Source organism: Oncorhynchus mykiss, chromosome 23 (assembly GCF_013265735.2).
Source record: "Oncorhynchus mykiss isolate Arlee chromosome 23, USDA_OmykA_1.1, whole genome shotgun sequence".
In the NCBI taxonomy this organism is placed as follows: Eukaryota; Metazoa; Chordata; class Actinopteri; order Salmoniformes; family Salmonidae; genus Oncorhynchus; species Oncorhynchus mykiss.
In genome coordinates, this window is record NC_048587.1 from 5,548,760 (window position 1) to 5,570,614 (window position 21,855).

Sequence of the window (21,855 nt, forward strand, 5' to 3'; positions counted from 1 at the left end):
ATCTTAAGGTCACAGGAGTGTGTAGAAACTAACACACCGTTTGAAGGGGAGAGGACAAAACATACCTGAAAATGTATGAGATGAGGAAACTTTGTTTGTTTATCCCAGTCAGTAAACTCAGACGCTTTTCCAGTGTCCCAAATGGCAGCCTATTCCCTACGTAGTGCACTACTTTCGACTAGAGCCCTATGGAACCTGTTCAAAATGTGCCCTCTATAAGGAATACGGTACTGTTTGGGACAGAACCCACTGTACGTCTGAGAGAACTCGGTGTGATTGAACGTGACAGCTTATATTTTAAAGTGCTGGAACACAGTTTGATAAATATTTTCAGACAATTTTTGGAAAGCCTGAACACTGCCGCTGAGATAAACAGAAACACCACAGCTTTACAGGAACAGACGGAACACAAGTCAGAGAAAGACGGAGGAATTAAGTACTTAATTTAATACCCCTGCTCTACCGATCGCTAGATACATTCAGTTTGCCTTCCCAGAAGTCCTTTCTGTTGGTCCATTCAGTCAGACTGCCTTCCCAGAAGTCCTTTCTGTTGATACATTCAGTCAGACTGCCTTCCCAGAAGTCCTTTCTCCTGATCCATTCAGTCAGACTGCCTTCCCAGAAGTCCTTTCTCCTGATCCATTCAGTCAGACTGCCTTCCCAGACGTCCTTTCTCCTGATCCATTCAGTCAGACTGCCTTCCCAGAAGTCCTTTCTCCTGATCCATTCAGTCAGACTGCCTTCCCAGAAGTCCTTTCTCCTGATCCATTCAGTCAGACTGCCTTCCCAGACGTCCTTTCTCCTGATCCATTCAGTCAGACTGCCTTCCCAGAAGTCCTTTCTCCTGATCCATTCAGTCAGACTGCCTTCCCAGAAGTCCTTTCTGTTGATCCATTCAGTCAGACTGCCTTCCCAGAAGTCCTTTCTATTTATCCATTCAGTCAGACTGCCTTCCCAGAAGTCCTTTCTCCTGATCCATTCAGTAAGACTGCCTTCCCAGAAGTCCTTTCTGTTGGTACATTCAGTCAGACTGCCTTCCCAGAAGTCCTTTCTGTTGGTACATTCAGTCAGACTGCCTTCCCAGAAGTCCTTTCTCCTGATCCATTCAGTCAGACTGCCTTCCCAGAAGTCCTTTCTCCTGATCCATTCAGTCAGACTGCCTTCCCAGAAGTCCTTTCTCCTGATCCATTCAGTCAGACTGCCTTCCCAGAAGTCCTTTCTCCTGATCCATTCAGTCAGACTGCCTTCCCAGAAGTCCTTTCTGTTGATCCATTCAGTCAGACTGCCTTCCCAGAAGTCCTTTCTGTTGGTACATTCAGTCAGACTGCCTTCCCAGAAGTCCTTTCTGTTGGTACATTCAGTCAGACTGCCTTCCCAGAAGTCCTTTCTCCTGATCCATTCAGTCAGACTGCCTTCCCAGAAGTCCTTTCTCCTGATCCATTCAGTCAGACTGCCTTCCCAGAAGTCCTTTCTCCTGATCCATTCAGTCAAACTGCCTTCCCAGAAGTCCTTTCTGTTGATCCATTCAGTCAGACTGCCTTCCCAGAAGTCCTTTCTGTTGTTCCATTCAGTCAGTCTGCCTTCCCAGAAGTCCTTTCTATTGATCCATTCAGTCAGACTGCCTTCCCAGAAGTCCTTTCTCCTGATCCATTCAGTCAGACTGCCTTCCCAGAAGTCCTGTCTGTTGATCCATTAATCAGCGATTGGTTCGTCTCTAACCAATCAGAGTATCAAAGCCAATGACGATTTCCCAGAAATGCCGCTTTTCCCATGTGTTCAGTTTTTTTTTTAATGACAGAATATCCTAATGCCTTCCACATTAGATACAAATACATCATCATCAGCTGAATTAAGCAGCAATGTTTACAACGTGTTCTTAAGGAAGGAGAGAAGCAAAGTGCCTTCATTGGATGCAATGATATTTTTAATATAATAGATTTTTCTCCCCCCCAGAGGCAGGGAGATACTGACATACAAAACAGTAACATGAAGAAGACACTAAAAACCGCTGCAAACACAATGTATCTCAATTAGCCTCCGATGAATACTTCCCTAACGACTCGAGCCCAGGATTGATATTACATTAAGTGTTCATTATTTTATAATTTAATATAATATGGATTCTGAATGAAGTCCACACTTCTTCACACTCAAACGCATTCCACATTTCACCCTTTCCCCTATGTAGTGCACTACTTCTGAAGGCTCTGGTTATAAGTAGTGCACTACTTTTGAAGGTTCTGGTTATAAGTAGTGCACTACTTTTGAAGGTTCTGGTTATAAGTAGTGCACTACTTTTGAAGGTTCTGGTTATAAGTAGTGCACTACTTTTGAAGGTTCTGGTTATAAGTAGTGCACTACTTTTGAAGGTTCTGGTTATAAGTAGGGCACTACTTTTGAAGGTTCTGGTTATAAGTAGTGCACTACTTTTGAAGGCTCTGGTTATAAGTAGTGCACTACTTTAATCCAATAGGACAGTGAGAGAGGATAAAGACTATCATCCCTAGTCCAATAGGACAGTGAGAGGAATAAAGACTATCATCCTTAGCCCAATAGGACGACAGTGAGAGGGATAAAGACTATCATCCCTAGTCCAATAGGACAGTGAGAGGGATAAAGACTATCATCCCTAATCCAATAGGACAGTGAGAGGGATACAGACTATCATCCCTAATCCAATAGGACGACAGTGAGAGGGATAAAGACTATCATCCCTAATCCAATAGGACGACAGTGAGAGGGATAACGGCTATCATCCCTAATCCAATAGGACGACAGTGAGAGGGATAACGGCTATCATCCCTAATCCAAAAGGACAGTGAGAGAGGATAAATACTATCATCCCTAGTCCAATAGGACAGTGAGAGGGATAAAGACTATCATCCCTAGTCCAATAGGACGACAGTGAGAGGGATAAAGACTATCATCCCTAGTCCAATAGGACAGTGAGAGGGATAAAGACTATCATCCCTAATCCAATAGGACAGTGAGAGGGGTAACGGCTATCTGGTGCAGAACATCAGTGATTTACTGGAGATCAGTAGAGGCCAGGGCACAAAACACTAACCCACTTTAGCTGGCAATAATAATCTAGTTTAGTTAATGTTGTTGTGCAGCTATTAAGGTAAAAACACTCTCTCCAGCCCTTACAAGATTAATGCTCCGTGGTAAATTGCCATTTTATTCGTGGGGGGGAAAGAACATTGTCCCCTTTAAAAACTGCACAGCATATTCCCGTGTCCCAAATCCCAGCCTGTTTCCCTATATATAATGCACTACTTTTGAATAAGCCCATTGGGTTCTGGTCAAAAATAAGTGCACTATATAGTGAATAGGCTTCCATTTGGGACACAGTCTTTGTTCCAGTATCTGATCAGTAATGATAACTTCTGGGCTGATACTAATAAGCTGAGGTTTTCATCTCACTGAATTAGATATGAGAAGTCATTTATTTCTTACGACTTCCCCCCCTTTCTGTAACAGGAAGTAAAGCATCTTTAGCTCCAAGAAGGTAGTCTACAGTAGACCGGCTGTAGAGAAGTCTATGAGGTAGTCTACAGTAGACCGGCTGTAGAGAAGTCTATGAGGTGGTCTACAGTAGACAGGATGTAGAGAAGTCTATGAGGTAGTCTACAGTAGACAGGATGTAGAGAAGTCTGTGAGGTAGTCTACAGTAGACCGGCTGTAGAGAAGTCTATGAGGTAGTCTACAGTAGACCGGCTGTAGAGAAGTCTATGAGGTAGTCTACAGTAGACAGGATGTAGAGAAGTCTGTGAGGTAGTCTACAGTAGACCGGCTGTAGAGAAGTCTGTGAGGTAGTCTACAGTAGACCGGCTGTAGAGAAGTCTGTGAGGTAGTCTACAGTAGACCGGCTGTAGAGAAGTCTATGAGGTAGTCTACAGTAGACCGGCTGTAGAGAAGTCTATGAGGTAGTCTACAGTAGACAGGATGTAGAGAGGTCTATGAGGTAGTCTACAGTAGACAGGATGTAGAGAGGTCTATGAGGTAGTCTACAGTAGACCGGCTGTAGAGAAGTCTATGAGGTAGTCTACAGTAGACCGGCTGTAGAGAAGTCTATGAGGTAGTCTACAGTAGACAGGATGTAGAGAGGTCTATGAGGTAGTCTACAGTAGACCGGCTGTAGAGAAGTCTATGAGGTAGTCTACAGTAGACAGGATGTAGAGAAGTCTATGAGGTAGTCTACAGTAGACCGTCTGTAGAGAAGTCTGTGAGGTAGTCTACAGTAGACCGGCTGTAGAGAAGTCTATGAGGTAGTCTACAGTAGACCGGCTGTAGAGAAGTCTGTGAGGTAGTCTACAGTAGACCGGCTGTAGAGAAGTCTATGAGGTAGTCTACAGTAGACCGGCTGTAGAGAAGTCTGTGAGGTAGTCTACAGTAGACCGGCTGTAGAGAAGTCTATGAGGTAGTCTACAGTAGACAGGATGTAGAGAAGTCTATGAGGTAGTCTACAGTAGACAGGATGTAGAGAGGTCTATGAGGTAGTCTACAGTAGACAGGATGTAGAGAGGTCTATGAGGTAGTCTACAGTAGACAGGTGCTGGTCATAGACAACATACCCCAGACACACATCACTCTTGCTGTCCCCAAGACACACATAACTCTCTCTGTCCTCCTAACAGACACACATCACTCTCTCTGTCCTCCTAACAGACACACATCACTCTCTCTGTCCCCCAGACACACATCACTCTCTCTGTCCCCCAGACACACATCACTCTCTCTGTCCTCCAGACACACATCACTCTCTCTGTCCTCCGGACACACATCACTCTCTCTGTCCCCCAGACACACATCACTCTCTCTGTCCTCCTAACAGACACACATCACTCTCTCCGTCCTCCAGACACACATCACTCTCTCTGTCCACCAGACACACATCACTCTCTCTGTCCACCAGACACACATCACTCTCTCTGTCCTCCAGACACACATCACTCTCTCTGTCCCCCAGACACACATCACTCTCTCTGTCCCCTAGACACACATCACTCTCTCTGTCCCCCAGACACACATCCCTCACTCTGTCCCCCAGACACACATCCCTCTCTCTGTCAACCAGACACACATCACTCTCTCTGTCAACCAGACACACATCACTCTCTCTGTCAACCAGACACACATCACTCTCTCTGTCAACCAGACACACATCACTCTCTCTGTCAACCTGACACACATCACTCTCTCTGTCCTTCAGACACACATCACTCTCTCTGTCCCCCAGAAAGCTGATAACAGAAGGACTGTGTATAGATGGACCCAGTCTATAAAGGTATTTTAGACAGCCAGACAGACAAAGGCAGCACCTGGCTGTTCAATCTGTAATGGATGCTGTGCCCTGCTAGAGGAGGAAGGGTTTAGAGGGGAGCCTTGTGAACACGGTCTTCAACAGCCCTAATGGAATGATCAGACGAGGCCTCTTCCTTAAAGGAGCGTCTTTACAGATGTTCTGGAAAGAGGACGACGTCGTGACAAAACAGTGAAGTCTCTCCCGCGCGGGAGAGCTCGAATACGACCGAAATCAATTACACGCCTTGGGAAAAGTGAGAGAATCAGGAACATGTTGAACAGGAGACAGTCGGTCACAGTGACACAACTTTCCTCCGTTAACACCGTGGAGAAACCACCAGCCCCCAGTGACCCATACCCAGTGACCTAGACACCCAGACACCAGTGACCCAGACACCAGTGACCCAGACACCAGTGACCCAGACACCAGTGACCCAGACACCACGAACCCAGACCCCAGTGACCCAGACCCAGTGACCCAGACACCAGTGACCCAGGCACCAGTGACCCAGACACCAGTGACCCAGACCCAGTGACCCAGGCACCAGTGACCCAGACACCAGTGACCCAGACACCAGTGACCCAGACCCAGTGACCCAGACACCAGTGACCCAGACACCAGTGACCCAGGCACCAGTGACCCAGACCCAGACACCAGTGACCCAGACACCAGTGACCCAGAGACCCAGACACCAGTGACCCAGAGACCAGTGACCCAGACACCAGTGACCCAGACACCAGTGACCCAGACACCAGTGACCCAGGCGCAGTGACCCAGACCCAGTGACCCAGACACCAGTGACCCAGACACCAGTGACCCAGACACCAGTGACCCAGACCCAGAGACCAGTGACCCAGTGACCCAGACACCAGTGACACAGACACCAGTGACCCAGACCCAGTGACCCAGACACCAGTGAACCAGACACCAGTGACCCAGACACCAGTGACCCAGACGGTGATCAATAGCCCCAACTCTTTCCACCTTCCATTTACATGGACACTGACATGGTAACTTGACCAGGTACGGATGTGACTGAAGACCAAGACTGAAGACCAATCATTTGTTCACCACATGGGCAGATAACAACAAATAAAACCAGCTGAAGGTTTAGGTCAGACAGTAACACGATGTGAGAGGCTGACCCTCTGACACAACAAGTAGCTAGGAACTAATGGGGATCCATAATAAACTCTACTGGCCAGACTCTACTGGCCGAGGCAGGGGACTCTACTGGCCGAGGCAGGGGACTCTACTGGCCGAGGCAGGGGACTCTACTGGCCGAGGCAGGGGACTCTACTGGCCGAGGCAGGGGACTCTACTGGCCGAGGCAGGGGACTCTACTGGCTGAGGTAATGTATTGACGGCTGGGGCAGGGGACGCTACTGGCTGAGATAATGTATTGAAGGCTGGGGCAGGGGACTCTACTGGCTGAGGTAATGTATTGACTGTTGAAGCAGGGGACTCTACTGGCTAAGGTAATGTATTGACGGCTGGGGCAGGGGATTCTACTGGCTGAGGTAATGTATCGACTGTTGAACTATGGACTGTGTGTGTGTGCGTTGCTGAGCCTGTGTGTGTGTGTGTAGGACCCAGGTACTACTTACCCTGAGGAAGGAAGGGAAGCCCACTCCGTAGTATCCCACAGCAAAGTAGTCTGGCTTGGGTCGGATCACCTTCACAATGTTCTCGTAGAACTGAGCCTGCTTCCTCTGTAACAGGAAGTAACCTTCAGGAAGACTCAATGTACTGGATGCAGAATACCATGTGTACACACACACACACACACACACGCACACGCACACACTGAAAGCCCCATGTCAAGGTGTTGTCCATATGATAATACATAGAGTTCTATACCAGTAGAATATACCACGTCTCCTACAACAAGAGGACCGTTTCTATACAGGTAGAATATACCACGTCTCCTACAACAAGATGACAGTTTCTATACCAGTAGAATATACCACGTCTCCTACAACAAGAGGACAGTTTCTATACCAGTAGAATATACCACGTCTCCTACAACAAGATGACAGTTTCTATACCAGTAGAATATACCACGTCTCCTACAACAAGAGGACCGTTTCTATACAGGTAGAATATACCACGTCTCCTACAACAAGAGGACAGTTTCTATACCAGTAGAATATACCACGTCTCCTACAACAAGATGACAGTTTCTATACCAGTAGAATATACCATGTCTCCTACAACAAGATGACAGTTTCTATACCAGTAGAATATACCACGTCTCATACAACAAGATGACAGTTTCTATACCAGTAGAATATACCACGTCTCCTACAACAAGATGACAGTTTCTATACAGGTAGAATATACCATGTCTCCTACAAGATGACAGTTTCTATACCAGTAGAATATACCACGTCTCCTACAACAAGATGACTGTTTCTATACCAGTAGAATATACCACGTCTCCTACAACAAGATGACTGTTTCTATACCAGTAGAATATACCACGTCTCCTACAACAAGATGACTGTTTCTATACCAGTAGAATATACCACGTCTCCTACAACAAGATGACAAGATGACAGTTTCTATACAGGTAGAATATACCATGTCTCCTACAACAAGATGACAAGATGACAGTTTCTATACAGGTAGAATATACCATGTCTCCTACAAGATGACAGTTTCTATACCAGTAGAATATACCACGTCTCCTACAACAAGATGACTGTTTCTATACCAGTAGAATATACCACGTCTCCTTCAACAAGATGACAGTTTCTTACAACAAGATGACAGTTTCTATACCAGTAGAATATACCACGTCTCCTACAACAAGAGGACAGTTTCTATACCAGTAGAATATACCACGTCTCCTACAACAAGATGACAGTTTCTATACCAGTAGAATATACCATGTCTCCTACAACAAGATGACAGTTTCTATACCAGTAGAATATATCACGTCTCCTACAACAAGATGACAGTTTCTATACCAGTAGAATATACCACGTCTCCTACAACAAGATGACAGTTTCTATACCAGTAGAATATACCACGTCTCCTACAACAAGAGAACAGTTTCTATACCAGTAGAATATACCACGTCTCCTACAACAAGAGGACAGTTTCTATATCAGTAGAATATACCACGTCTCCTACAACAAGAGGACAGTTTCTATACCAGTAGAATATACCACGTCTCCTACAACAAGATGACAGTTTCTATACCAGTAGAATATACCACGTCTCCTACAACAAGATGACAGTTTCTATACCAGTAGAATATACCACGTCTCCAACAACAAGATGACAGTTTCTATACCAGTAGAATATACCACGTCTCCTACAACAAGATGACAGTTTCTATACCAGTAGAATATACCACGTCTCCTACAACAAGAGGACAGTTTCTATACCAGTAGAATATACCACGTCTCCTACAACAAGATGACAGTTTCTATACCAGTAGAATATACCACGTCTCCTACAACAAGAGGACAGTTTCTATACCAGTAGAATATACCACGTCTCCTACAACAAGATGACAGTTTCTATACCAGTAGAATATACCACGTCTCCTACAACAAGATGACAGTTTCTATACCAGTAGAATATACCATGTCTCCTACAACAAGATGACAGTTTCTATACCAGTAGAATATACCACGTCTCCTACAACAAGAGGACAGTGTCTATACAGGTAGAATATACCATGTGATTAGAGTGAACTTACCAAGGAGGCACTGAGCTGCTCAAAGTCAAACATCTCATTCTCATACTGGTCTGCCAGCTCCTTTCCTAGTACGATGGCTTCCTCCCACATCTAAACACACACACACACACACACACACACACACACACACACACACACACACACACACACACACACACACACACACAGGATATGAGAGAACAACAATATATATTAGTCATTGTATTTAGCTGTAGACAGTCCTGCCTACTACTCCCTCCCCTCCCTCTCTCTCCCACCTCATCCCCTCCTCCCTCCCCTCCCTCTCTCTCCCACCTCATCCCCTCCTCCCTCCCCTCCCTCTCTCTCTCCCACCTCACCCCCCCCCTCCCTCTCTCTCCCACCTCATCCCCTCCTCCCTCCCCTCCCTCTCTCTCCCACCTCATCCCCTCCTCCCTCCCCTCCCTCTCTCTCCCACCTCATCCCCTCCTCCCTCCCCTCCCTCTCTCTCTCCCACCTCATCCCCTCCCCCCCCCTCTCTCCCACCTCATCCTCTCCTCTCCTTCCTCCCCTCCCTCCCACCTCATCCCCTCCTCCCTCCCCACCTTCAGTAGCATCGGGGAGGTCTTCCTGACTAAAGCCCCTGCGGTCCCTTGCTCTGCTGAAGATGGGACAGACAGACAGATATTTCTCCAGATTGAGTCATCTGAGAATGGTCTGCTCCTCCTGTTTTTATAGAATGGCATCATGCAGGCACATGACCTACCCTCTGACTGTCTGTCAGTCTTGTGGCTTATGGTGATACTGAGGTGGCAGGAGAGGAGGGGGTGGAGAGAGGAGGTTAGAAAGGAGGATGGGATGGAGGGAGAGAAGATGTAGGGAGAGGGGAGGATGTAGGGAGAGAGGAGGATAGGAGGGAGGAGGGGAGAGGGGGATGGAGGGAGGAAGATGGGAGGGAGAGGAGGATGGGAGAGAGGAGGATGGGAGGGAGAGGAGGATGGGAGAGAGGAGGATGGGAGGGAGAGGATGATGGGAGGGAGAGTGAGAGAAGAAGCGAAGGTGGTTGGTGGGGCAAGGAGGAGAGAGAGGAGGGCCAATAGAGGGCTTCCAGAGGAGGGCCAATAGAGGGCTTATAGAGGAGGGCCAATAGAGGGCTTCCAGAGGAGGAGGGCTTATAGAGGAGGCCAATAGAGGGCTTATAGAGGAGGCCAATAGAGGGCTTATAGAGGAGGGCCAATAGAGGGCTTATAGAGGAGGGCCAATAGAGGGCTTATAGAGGAGAGACGGGATGTTTTAGGCGTCTCCATGTTGCCTCTCTGTTGAAGGAGGATCAGATAGAACAGGTCCCAAAACATCTGGAACACGCTGAACAAAAAGGTGCAGCTCACTAACTCTGTCTACCTCTTTAGTCTCACCAGACCTACACACTCTCTCTGGACACCCCCCCTCTCTATCTCTTTCACTCCCCCTCTCTCTCTCGCTCTCTCTGGACACCCCCCCATCTCTCTCTCTCACCACCCCATTCTCTCTCTCTCTCTCTCAGCCCCCCCCACCTCTCTCTCTCTCTCTCCCACCCCCCCTCTCTCTCACCCCTCGGTCTCTCTCTCAACCACCTCCCTCTCTCTCACACCTCTCTCTCTCTCTCTCTCTCTCACCCCCCTCTCTCTCACCCCTCGCTCTCTCTCTCAACCACCCCACTCTCTCTCACACCTCCCTCTCTCTCTCACCACCCCCCCTCTCTCTCACCACCTCCATCTCTCACCACCACCCCTCTCTCACCACCTCCCCTCTCACCACCTCCCCTCTCACCACCTCCTCACCTCTCAATCTCTCACCAACACTCACTTTCTCACCAACACACACACTATCTCTCTCTCTCTAATACACACCCTCTCTCCCCCCTCCCATCACCCTCCTCCCTCTAGGTACCTTGCCCTTGTCGAAGAAGTTGATGATCTCCTGGTAGAGCTGGTCCTTGAGTTGTCCTTGTGTGGAGGCCTGGTAGCCGTCTCTCTGGGTCAGGTGAGCTGCACACGGCTCCTCAGACCACTGCAGGGACACAGATCATGTTACCTCTATAGAACAGACCCTGTAGATACAGATCATGTTACCTCTATAGAACAGACCCTGTAGATACAGATCATGTTACCTCTATAGAACAGACCCTGTATAGTATAATATTAACTGTAGCTGAGCAGTATACTCTATCAGACTATATCAGAATTCAGATTCCTCAATAGAGCTAAACATTGATCTACAGTGGGGAGAGGAGGAGGAGAGGAAAAGAGAGAGAGAGGAGGGAGGAGGAGAGGAAAGAGGAGAGGAGGGAGAGGAGGGAGGAGGAGAGGAAAAGAGAGAGTGAGAGGAGGGAGGAGGAGAGGAGGGAGGATGAGGAAAAGAGAGAGTGAGAGGAGGGAGGAGGAGAGGAAAGAGGAGAGGAGGGAGAGGAGGGAGGAGGATAAGAGGGAGGAGGAGAGGAGGGAGGAGGAGAGGAAAAGAGAGAGTGAGAGGAGGGAGGAGGAGAGGAAAGAGGAGAGGAGGGAGGAGAGGAGGAGAGAGAAGGAGAGGAGGGAGGAGGAGAAGAGGAGGGAGGAGGAGGGAGGAGGGGAAGAGGAGGAGAAGAGGAGGAGAGAGGAGGGAGGAGGAGGAGAGGAGGGAGGAGGAAAGGAGGGAGGAGGAGAGGAATAGAGAGAAGGGAGGAGGAGAAGAATAGAGGAGGAGAGGAGAGATGAAAAGAGAGGAGGGAGGAGAGGAGGGATGAGGAGAGGAAAAGAGGAGGAAGGAGAGGGGAGGGAGGAGGAGAGGAAAAGAGAGGAGGGAGGAGAGGAGGTGGGAGGAGGAGGAGGAGAGAAGGAAAAGAGAGGTGGAGTGGAGGGATGAGGAGAGGAGGAGGAGAGAGATAACTTATGGAAAAGCTACATTAACACATCAGATATTGATTTATGCAGTGATAAAACCATATTAATTATCACACATTGTGCTTCATTCTGTAAACAACAGGGAGATGGAAACATTTCTGCTGACCACACAGTCCTCTCCTCCAGTCTCTCTACCCACTCTAATTATTAACGTTGTGAGTGGCTGGAAAGAGGCCGGCCAACAGGCTAGATGCAGCGATCCTATTGGCTCCCCGGTCCCAGCCTCGGTAACCCTACTAAGGTCCTGTCACAACTGATTCATTGCCACGGCAACGTAACTGACATTCCATGCTGTTGTTGAACAAGAGAGAACGCAACGATCTCTAGGTAAAATCGAATTAGGTAGCGGTAGCTGTCCCAAATGGCACCCTAATCCCTATATAGTGCACTAACTTTTTGGAATGGGCCATGGTAAAAAAAAAAAAGTAGTGCACTATATAGGGAATAGGGTGCCATATGGGATGGAGTCAATATTTACATAGCAAAGCTGGCGCCGTCTGTTGAAGTGACGTGACCTCCACATTTTCATGGACGGTACAGTGCACTGTGGGAGAAAAGCAACGGCTCGCAGATTTGACGGTACTGTGGGCTTAGAAACAGCCTCGGAAATCCAAACGGAACCGGGCCACGTTCCATTGGCCAATAAGCAGGACAACGAAGTCTTGATCCTGTTTGGATTTGGAGACTAGCTTTTATATAAAGGAAGGTTGGATTCCTTTACATGGAGTCTAAGGTTAAAGGTCAAACAGCCTGAATTAAAGGGATCCTGCAGGACGATGGTTATTATTGATTCTGTTAGTTTGAGCAGCTCCTCCGTGATTAAAGAGAGGAGAGGTGTTCACGTTGCCATCGTCACCTAGTTATTTCTGGAAGTGCTGAAACGACATCAATCACACTGACGCTGTAAATTAAACTTCCTCAGCCAGGTTTCCTACAAGTCTGTGTCCCAAATCACAACCCATTCCTTATGTAGTGACTAGGGCCCTATGGCCAATGGTACCCTATTCCCTACGTAGTGCACTATGTTGACCGGGGCCCTATGGCCAATGGCACCCTATTCCCTACGTAGTGCACTACGTTGACCAGGGACCTATGGCCAATGGTACCCTATTCCCTACGTAGTGCACTACGTTGACCAGGGCCCTATGGCCAATGGTACCCTATTCCCTACGTAGTGCACTACGTTGACCAAGGCCCTATGGCCAATGGTACCCTATTCCCTACCTGGTGCACTACGTTGACCAAGGCCCTATGGCCAATGGTACCCTATTCCCTACGTAGTGCACTACTTTGACCAGGAACCATAGGCTGCCATTTGGGATATAGACTAGGAATGATAATTCTCGTAGTACATTATTTTATCTATATAGTGGACCATAGAGAGAGAGACCAGTCACATTATCTATATAGTGGACCATAGAGAGAGAGACCAGTCACATTATCTATATAGTGGACCATAGAGAGAGAGACCAGACACATTATCTATATAGTGGACCATAGAGAGAGCAGTCACATTATCTATATAGTGGACCACAGAGAGAGATCAGTCACATTATCTATATAGTGGTCCACAGAGAGAGCCAGTCACATTATCTATATAGTGGACCATAGAGAGACCAGACACATTATATATATAGTGGACCACAGAGAGAGACCAGACACTATCTATATAGTGGACCATAGAGAGAGACCAGTCACATTATCTATATAGTGGACCACAGAGAGAGACCAGTCACATTATCTATATAGTGGACCACGGAGAGAGACCAGACACTATCTATATAGTGGACCACAGAGAGAGACCAGACACATTATCTATATAGTGGACCACAGAGAGAGACCAGTCACATTATCTACATAGTGGACCACAGAGAGAGATCAGTCACATTATCTATATAGTGGACCACAGAGACCAGACACATTATCTATATAGTGGACCATAGAGAGAGACCAGACACATTATATATATAGTGGACCATAGAGAGATCAGTCACATTATCTATATAGTGGACCACAGAGAGAGACCAGACACATTATCTATATAGTGGACCATAGAGAGAGACCAGACACATTATCTATATAGTGGACCATAGAGAGACCAGTCACATTATCTATATAGTGGACCACAGAGAGAGACCAGACACATTATCTATATAGTGGACCATAGAGAGAGACCAGACACATTATCTATATAGTGGACCATAGAGAGACCAGTCACATTATCTATATAGTGGACCACAGAGAGAGACCAGACACTATCTATATAGTGGACCACAGAGAGAGACCAGACACATTATCTATATAGTGGACCACAGAGAGAGACCAGACACTATCTATATAGTGGACCACAGAGAGAGACCAGACACATTATCTATATAGTGGACCACAGAGAGACCAGTCACATTATCTATATAGTGGACCATAGAGAGACCAGTCACATTATCTATATAGTGGACCATAGCGAGATCAGTCACATTATCTATATAGTGGACCATAGAGAGACCAGTCACATTATCTATATAGTGGACCATAGAGAGACCAGACACATTATCTATATAGTAGACCATAGAGAGACCAGTCACATTATCTATATAGTGGACCATAGAGAGATCAGTCACATTATCTATATAGTGGACCATAGAGAGAGAGAGACCAGTCACATTATATATATAGTGGACCACAGAGAGAGATCAGTCACATTATCTATATAGTGGACCACAGAGAGAGACCAGTCACATTATCTATATAGTGGACCATAGAGAGAGAGAGACCAGTCACATTATATATATAGTGGACCACAGAGAGAGATCAGTCACATTATCTATATAGTGGACCACAGAGAGAGACCAGTCACATTATCTATATAGTGGACCACAGAGAGAGACCAGTCACATTATCTATATAGTGGACCACAGAGAGAGATCAGTCACATTATCTATATAGTGGACCACAGAGAGAGACCAGTCACATTATCTATATAGTGGACCATAGAGAGACCAGTCACATTATCTATATAGTGGACCATACAGAGAAACCAGACACATTATCTATATAGTGGACCATAGAGAGACCAGTCACATTATCTATATAGTGGACCACAGAGAGAGACCAGTCACATTATCTATATAGTGGACCATAGAGAGACTAAAAACAGAAAGACAGTTGAGCTTCCTACAAACCAATTCATGACACAGATTGAAGAAAGACTCTAACCTCCAGGCTCTGCTTTGGAAAAATCTATCACATTTTACAGTATAATAACCTCCTGTTCTCTCTTTTATCTCTGTCTCCCTCTTTGCAGCATTTGGGGAAAGCCCCAGCAGGTTTGAAATGGCAAAACATTATAATAATAAGAAATAAATATATATATATAATAATAATAAGAAATGAGATTCTTCCTCATTGTGTCCCGTTGTCCCATAGAGATGTATAGAGTTCGCAACATTGCATCCGTCCTATTACGGCGTCTGTGAGCACATGGGCAGCGCCATTGAGACCGATACAACATCTCTCCCCAGTCCCCTCTCTCTCTCTCGCTCTCCATTCTTCTCCTCTCTCCCCAGTCCCCTCTCTCTCCCTCTCCCCCAGTCCCCTCTCTCTCTCCATTCTTCTCCTCTCCCCCCAGTCCCCTCTCTCTCTCCATTCTTCTCCTCTCTCCCCAGTCCCCTCTCCTCTCTCCCCAGTCCCCTCTCTCTCTCTCTCGCTCTCCATTCTTCTCCTCTCTCCCCAGTCCCCTCTCTCTCTCTCGCCCCAGTCCCCTCTCTCGCTCTCCATTCTTCTCCTCTCTCCCCAGTCCCCTCTCTCTCCCTCTCCCCCAGTCCCCTCTCTCTCTCCATTCTTCTCCTCTCTCCCCAGTCCCCTCTCCTCTCTCCCCAGTCCCCTCTCTCTCTCTCTCTCTCTCCATTCTTCTCCTCCCTCCCGAGTCCCTTCTCTCTCTCTCTCTCTCTCCATTCTTCTCCTCTCTCCCCAGACCCCTCTCTCTCTCTCCATTCTTCTCCTCTATCCCCAGACCCCTCTCTCTCTCTCTCAATTCTTCTCCTCTCTCCCCAGTCCCCTCTCTCTCTCTCCATCCTTCTCCTCTCTCCCCAGTCCCCTCTCTCTCTTTCTAAAATTATTCTCCTCCCTCCCCAGTCCCCTCTCTCTCTCTCCATTCTTCTCCTCTCTCCCCAGTCCCCTCTCTCTCTCTCTCTCCATTCTTCTCCTCCCTCCCCAGTCCCCTCTCTCCATTCTTCTCCTCTCCCCAGTCCCCTCTCTCTCTCTCCATGCTTCTCCTCTCTCCCCAGACCCCTCCCTCTCTCTCGCTCTCTCTCCATACTTCTCCTCTCTCTCCATTTTTCTCCTCTCTCTCTCTCCATTCTTCTCCTCTCTCCCCAGTCCCCTCTCTCTCCATTCTTCTCCTCTCTCTCTCTCTCTCTCTCTCTCTCCATTCTTCTCCTCATCTCATCAGTCCTCTCCTGACAGAGGGAGGATTAAAACACGGTTGGACGTATCTCTGCTATCCAGATCCTGTTCCCCAACACATTGATATTCACGGTTACACCTCTGCCACTGCAAGGTTAAGAGCCATCTATGTGATTACAGCTGACTGGGGCTTTGTCCTCTACAACTGGTGCTATTCAACAGACGCTAAAAGACACACATTTACACTATCAATTCATATAGGAGAGAGAGAAGGAGGGAGAGATAGAAGGAAAGAGAGGGAGAGAGATACATAGAGGAAGAGAGAGAGAGAGAGAGAGGGAGAGAGAGAAGGAAAGAGAGGGAGAGAGATACAGAGGAAGAGAGAGAGAGAGAGAGAGAGAGAGAGAGAGAGAGAGAGGGAGAGAGAGAAGGAAAGAGAGGGAGAGAGATACATAGAGGAAGAGAGAGAGAGAGAGAGAGAGAAGGGAGAGAGAGAGAGAGTGTTTGTGTATCTGAGCTGTGTGTGTATGTGTGTGTGTGTGTGTGTGTGTGTGTGTGTGTGTGTGTGTGTGTGTGTGTGTGTGTGTGTGTCTGTGTGTGTGTGTGTGTATGTGTGTGTGTGTGTGTATGTGTGTGTGTGTGTGTGTGTGTGTGTGTGTGTGTGTGTGTGTCTGTGTGTGTGTGTGTGTATGTGTGTGTGTGTGTGTGTGTGTGTGTGTGTGAATACCTTCAGCAGCTTAGCGTGCAGCAGCAGTGTGTAGGCAGCTTCAGTGTAGTTGTCACACTCCTTGTGGAGGTCACACAGCTTGTACAGGTACCTGTCCGGACAGAGGACACACGGGTTACCATGGTGACAACGGACAGAGGACACACGGGTCACCGTGGTGACAACGGACAGAGGACACACGGGTTACCGTGGTGACAACGGTACACAGCTTGGTGGGCTTCAATATGGACAGAGACAGGTCAACTGTGTCTGAAATGGTCCCCGAGTCACTACATAGTGCACTACTGCTGAACAGAGCCCTCTGTGGGTCCTGGTCTAAAGTAGTGCACTATGTAGGGAATAGGGTGCTGGTCAATAGTAGTGCACTATGTAGGGAATATGGTGCTGGTCAATAGTAGTGCACTATGTAGGGAATAGGGTGCTGGTCAATAGTAGTGCACTATGTAGGGAATAGGGTGCTGGTCAATAGTAGTGCACTATGTAGGGAATAGGGTGCTGGTCAATAGTAGTGCACTATGTAGGGAATAGGGTGCTGGTCAATAGTAGTGCACTATGTAGGGAATAGGGTGCTGGTCGATAGTAGTGCACTATGTAGGGAATAGGGTGCTGGTCAATAGTAGTGCACTATATAGGGAATAGGGGACCACTTCAGATGTGGACTGATGCAGTTCATGGTGACATTTTCCTTTTATCTCAGAAAACGCTTTTTAGACGGCAACATGGACCGCTAGGGCAGACTGATGGACCGCTAGAGAAGACTGATGGACCGCTAGGGCAGACTGATGGACCGCTAGAGAAGACTGACAGACTGGTAGGGCTGACTGACGGACCGCTAGGGCTGACTGACAGACCGCTAGGGCAGACTGATGGACCGCTAGGGCAGACTGATGGACCGCTAGAGAAGACTGACAGACTGGTAGGGCTGACTGACGGACCGCTAGGGCTGACTGACGGACCGCTAGGGCAGACTGATGGACCGCCAGGGCAGACTGATGGACCGCCAGGGCAGACTGATGGACCGCTAGGGCAGACTGTGACTTCACAGAGGGACTGAGCCCAAAAACACCTGGCCTTGACTTCACAGAGGGACTGAGCCCAAAAACACCTGGCCTTGACTTCACAGAGGGACTGAGCCCAAAACACCTGGCCTTGACTTCACAGAGGGACTGAGAACAAAAACACCTGGCCTTGACTTCACAGAGGCACTGAGCCCCAAAACACCTGGCCTTGACTTCACAGAGGCACTGAGCCCAAAAACACCTGGCCTTGACTTCACAGAGGCACTGAGCCCAAAAACACCTGACCTTGACTTCACAGAGGCACTGAGCCCAAAAACACCTGACCTTGACTTCACAGAGGCACTGAGTACAAAAACACCTGGCCTTGACTTCACAGAGGGACTGAGTACAAAAACACCTGGCCTTGACTTCACAGAGGCACTGAGCCCAAAAACACCTGGCCTTGACTTCACAGAGGCACTGAGTACAAAAACACCTGGCCTTGACTTCACAGAGGCACTGAGTACAGAAACACCTGGCCTTGACTTCACAGAGGCACTGAGCCCAAAAACACCTGACCTTGACTTCACAGAGGCACTGACTACAAAAACACCTGGCCTTGACTTCACAGAGGCACTGAGCCCAAAAACACCTGACCTTGACTTCACAGAGGCACTGAGTACAAAAACACCTGACCTTGACTTCAGAGGCACTGAGCCCAAAAACACCTGGCCTTGACTTCACAGAGGCACTGAGTACAAAAACACCTGACCTTGACTTCAGAGGCACTGAGCCCATAAACACCTGGCCTTGACTTCACAGAGGCACTGATTACAAAAACACCTGACCTTGACTTCAGAGGCACTGAGCCCAAAAACACCTGACCTTGACTTCAGAGGCACTGAGCCCAAAAACACCTGACCTTGACTTCACAGAGGCACTGAGTACAGAAACACCTGGCCTTGACTTCACAGAGGCACTGAGTACAAAAACACCTGACCTTGACTTCAGAGGCACTGAGCCCAAAAACACCTGGCCTTGACTTCAGAGGCACTGAGCCCAAAAACACCTGGCCTTGACTTCACAGAGGCACTGAGTACAAAAACACCTGACCTCGACTTCACAGAGGCACTGAGTACAGAAACACCTGGCCTTGACTTCACAGAGGCACTGAGTACAGAAACACCTGACCTTGACTTCACAGAGGCACTGAGCCCAAAAACACCTGGCCTTGACTTCACAGAGGCACTGAGTACAAAAACACCTGGCCTTGACTTCACAGAGGCACTGAGTACAGAAACACCTGGCCTTGACTTCACAGAGGCACTGAGTACAGAAACACCTGGCCTTGACTCCACAGAGGCACTGAGTACAGAAACACCTGGCCTTGACTTCACAGAGGCACTGAGTACAGAAACACCTGGCCTTGACTTCACAGAGGCACTGAGTACAGAAACACCTGGCCTTGACTTCACAGAGGGACTGAGTACAAAAACACCTGACCTTGACTTCACAGAGGCACTGAGTACAAAAACACCTGACCTTGACTTCACAGAGGCACTGAGCCCAAAAACACCTGGCCTTGACTTCACAGAGGCACTGAGCCCAAAAACACCTGACCTTGACTTCACAGAGGGACTGAGTACAAAAACACCTGGCCTTGACTTCACAGAGGCACTGAGTACAAAAACACCTGACCTTGACTTCACAGAGGCACTGAGCCCAAAAACACCTGGCCTTGACTTCACAGAGGCACTGAGCCCAAAAACACCTGGCCTTGACTTCACAGAGGCACTGAGTACAAAAACACCTGGCCTTGACTTCACAGAGGCACTGAGCCCAAAAACACCTGGCCTTGACTTATCAGAGGCACTGAGCCCAGAAACACCTGGCCTTGACTTCACAGAGGCACTGAGCCCAGAAACACCTGACCTTGACTTCACAGAGGCACTGAGTACAATAGAACAACAGAAAAGTGTAGTTGAGGAAGATGATGATGAAGACCTCTTCCTACCTGATGTACATCTCCTCTCTCTCTATCTCCTTGTAGAAGTTCTGAGGATGAAAACATTGAAATGGGTTTATGAACAAAACTGAAATGCTTTAACTACGACAGTGAAATAGCAACAACAAATCACAACAACAACAAATCACAACAATAACAAATCACAACAACAACAAATCACAACAACAAATCACAACAACAACAAATCACAACAACAACAAATCACAACAACAACAAATCACAACAACAACAAATCACAACAATACCATGAATGTTATGCAGCTGGTGTTAATAAATCTGAAACGTCTTTCCAACAGTGGGACAGTAAAGTGTCCTTCACAATAAGACAGGTTACTAGGCATCGCAGCAGGACTCAGCCAGACATCTGTCCACAGCGCATCAGGACATAGAACAGTGTGTGTCTCTCCTACTAGGCATCGCAGCAGGACTCAGCCAGACATCTGTCCACAACGGATCAGGACATAGAACCGTGTGTGTCTCTCCTACTAGGCATCGCAGCAGGACGCAGCCAGACATCTGTCCACAACGGATCAGGACATAGAACAGTGTGTGTCTCTCCTACTAGGCATCGTAGCAGGACGCAGCCAGACATCTGTCCACAACGGATCAGGACATAGAACAGTGTGTGTCTCTCCTACTAGGCATCGCAGCAGGACGCAGCCAGACATCTGTCCACAACGGATCAGGACATAGAACAGTGTGTGTCTCCTACTAGGCATCGCAGCAGGACGCAGCCAGACATCTGTCCACAACGGATCAGGACATAGAACAGTGTGTGTCTCTCCTACTAGGCATCGCAGCAGGACGCAGCCAGACATCTGTCCACAACGGATCAGGACATAGAACAGTGTGTGTCTCTCCAACTAGGCATCGCAGCAGGACGCAGCCAGACATCTGTCCACAACGGATCAGGACATAGAACCGTGTGTGTCTCTCCTACTAGGCATCGCAGCAGGACGCAGCCAGACATCTGTCCACAACGGATCAGGACATAGAACAGTGTGTCTCTCCTACTAGGCATCGCAGCAGGACGCAGCCAGACATCTGTCCACAACGGATCAGGACATAGAACAGTGTGTGTCTCTCCTACTAGGCATCGCAGCAGGACACAGCCAGACATCTGTCCACAACGGATCAGGACATAGAACAGTGTGTCTCTCCTACTAGGCATCGCAGCAGGACGCAGCCAGACATCTGTCCACAACGGATCAGGACATAGAACAGTGTGTGTCTCTCCTACTAGGCATCGCAGCCAGACATCTGTCCACAACGGATCAGGACATAGAACAGTGTGTCTCTCCTACTAGGCATCGCAGCCAGACATCTGTCCACAACGGATCAGGACATAGAACAGTGTGTCTCTCCTACTAGGCATCGCAGCAGGACGCAGCCAGACATCTGTCCACAACGGATCAGGACATAGAACAGTGTGTGTCTCTCCTACTAGGCATCGCAGCAGGACGCAGCCAGACATCTGTCCACAGCGGATCAGGACATAGAACAGTGTGTGTCTCTCCTACTAGGCATCACAGCAGGACGCAGCCAGACATCTGTCCACAACGGATCAGGACATAGAACAGTGTGTCTCTCCTACTAGGCATCGCAGCAGGACGCAGCCAGACATCTGTCCACAACGGATCAGGACATAGAACAGTGTGTGTCTCTCCTACTAGGCATCGTAGCAGGACGCAGCCAGACATCTGTCCACAACGGATCAGGACATAGAACAGTGTGTGTCTCTCCTACTAGGCATCGCAGCAGGACGCAGCCAGACATCTGTCCACAACGGATCAGGACATAGAACAGT

At 48.1% G+C, this 21,855-nt stretch overlaps 1 protein-coding gene across 6 annotated transcripts in view; it reads right to left on the reverse strand.

Moving 5' to 3' along the window:
* LOC110514830 (dedicator of cytokinesis protein 1) overlaps positions 1-21,855 on the reverse strand; it is a 538,819-nt gene that overhangs the window by 88,432 nt on the left and 428,532 nt on the right. For all 6 annotated transcript variants that reach the window (XM_036960808.1, XM_036960809.1, XM_036960806.1 and 3 more), the window contains 5 exons: positions 20,037-20,077; positions 17,025-17,115; positions 10,908-11,027; positions 9,021-9,110; positions 6,916-7,020 (listed from right to left, as the gene is read on the reverse strand). In XM_036960808.1, the coding sequence (XP_036816703.1) occupies positions 6,916-7,020; positions 9,021-9,110; positions 10,908-11,027; positions 17,025-17,115; positions 20,037-20,077 (447 nt within the window). The remainder of the gene's footprint in view (positions 1-6,915; positions 7,021-9,020; positions 9,111-10,907; positions 11,028-17,024; positions 17,116-20,036; positions 20,078-21,855) is intronic.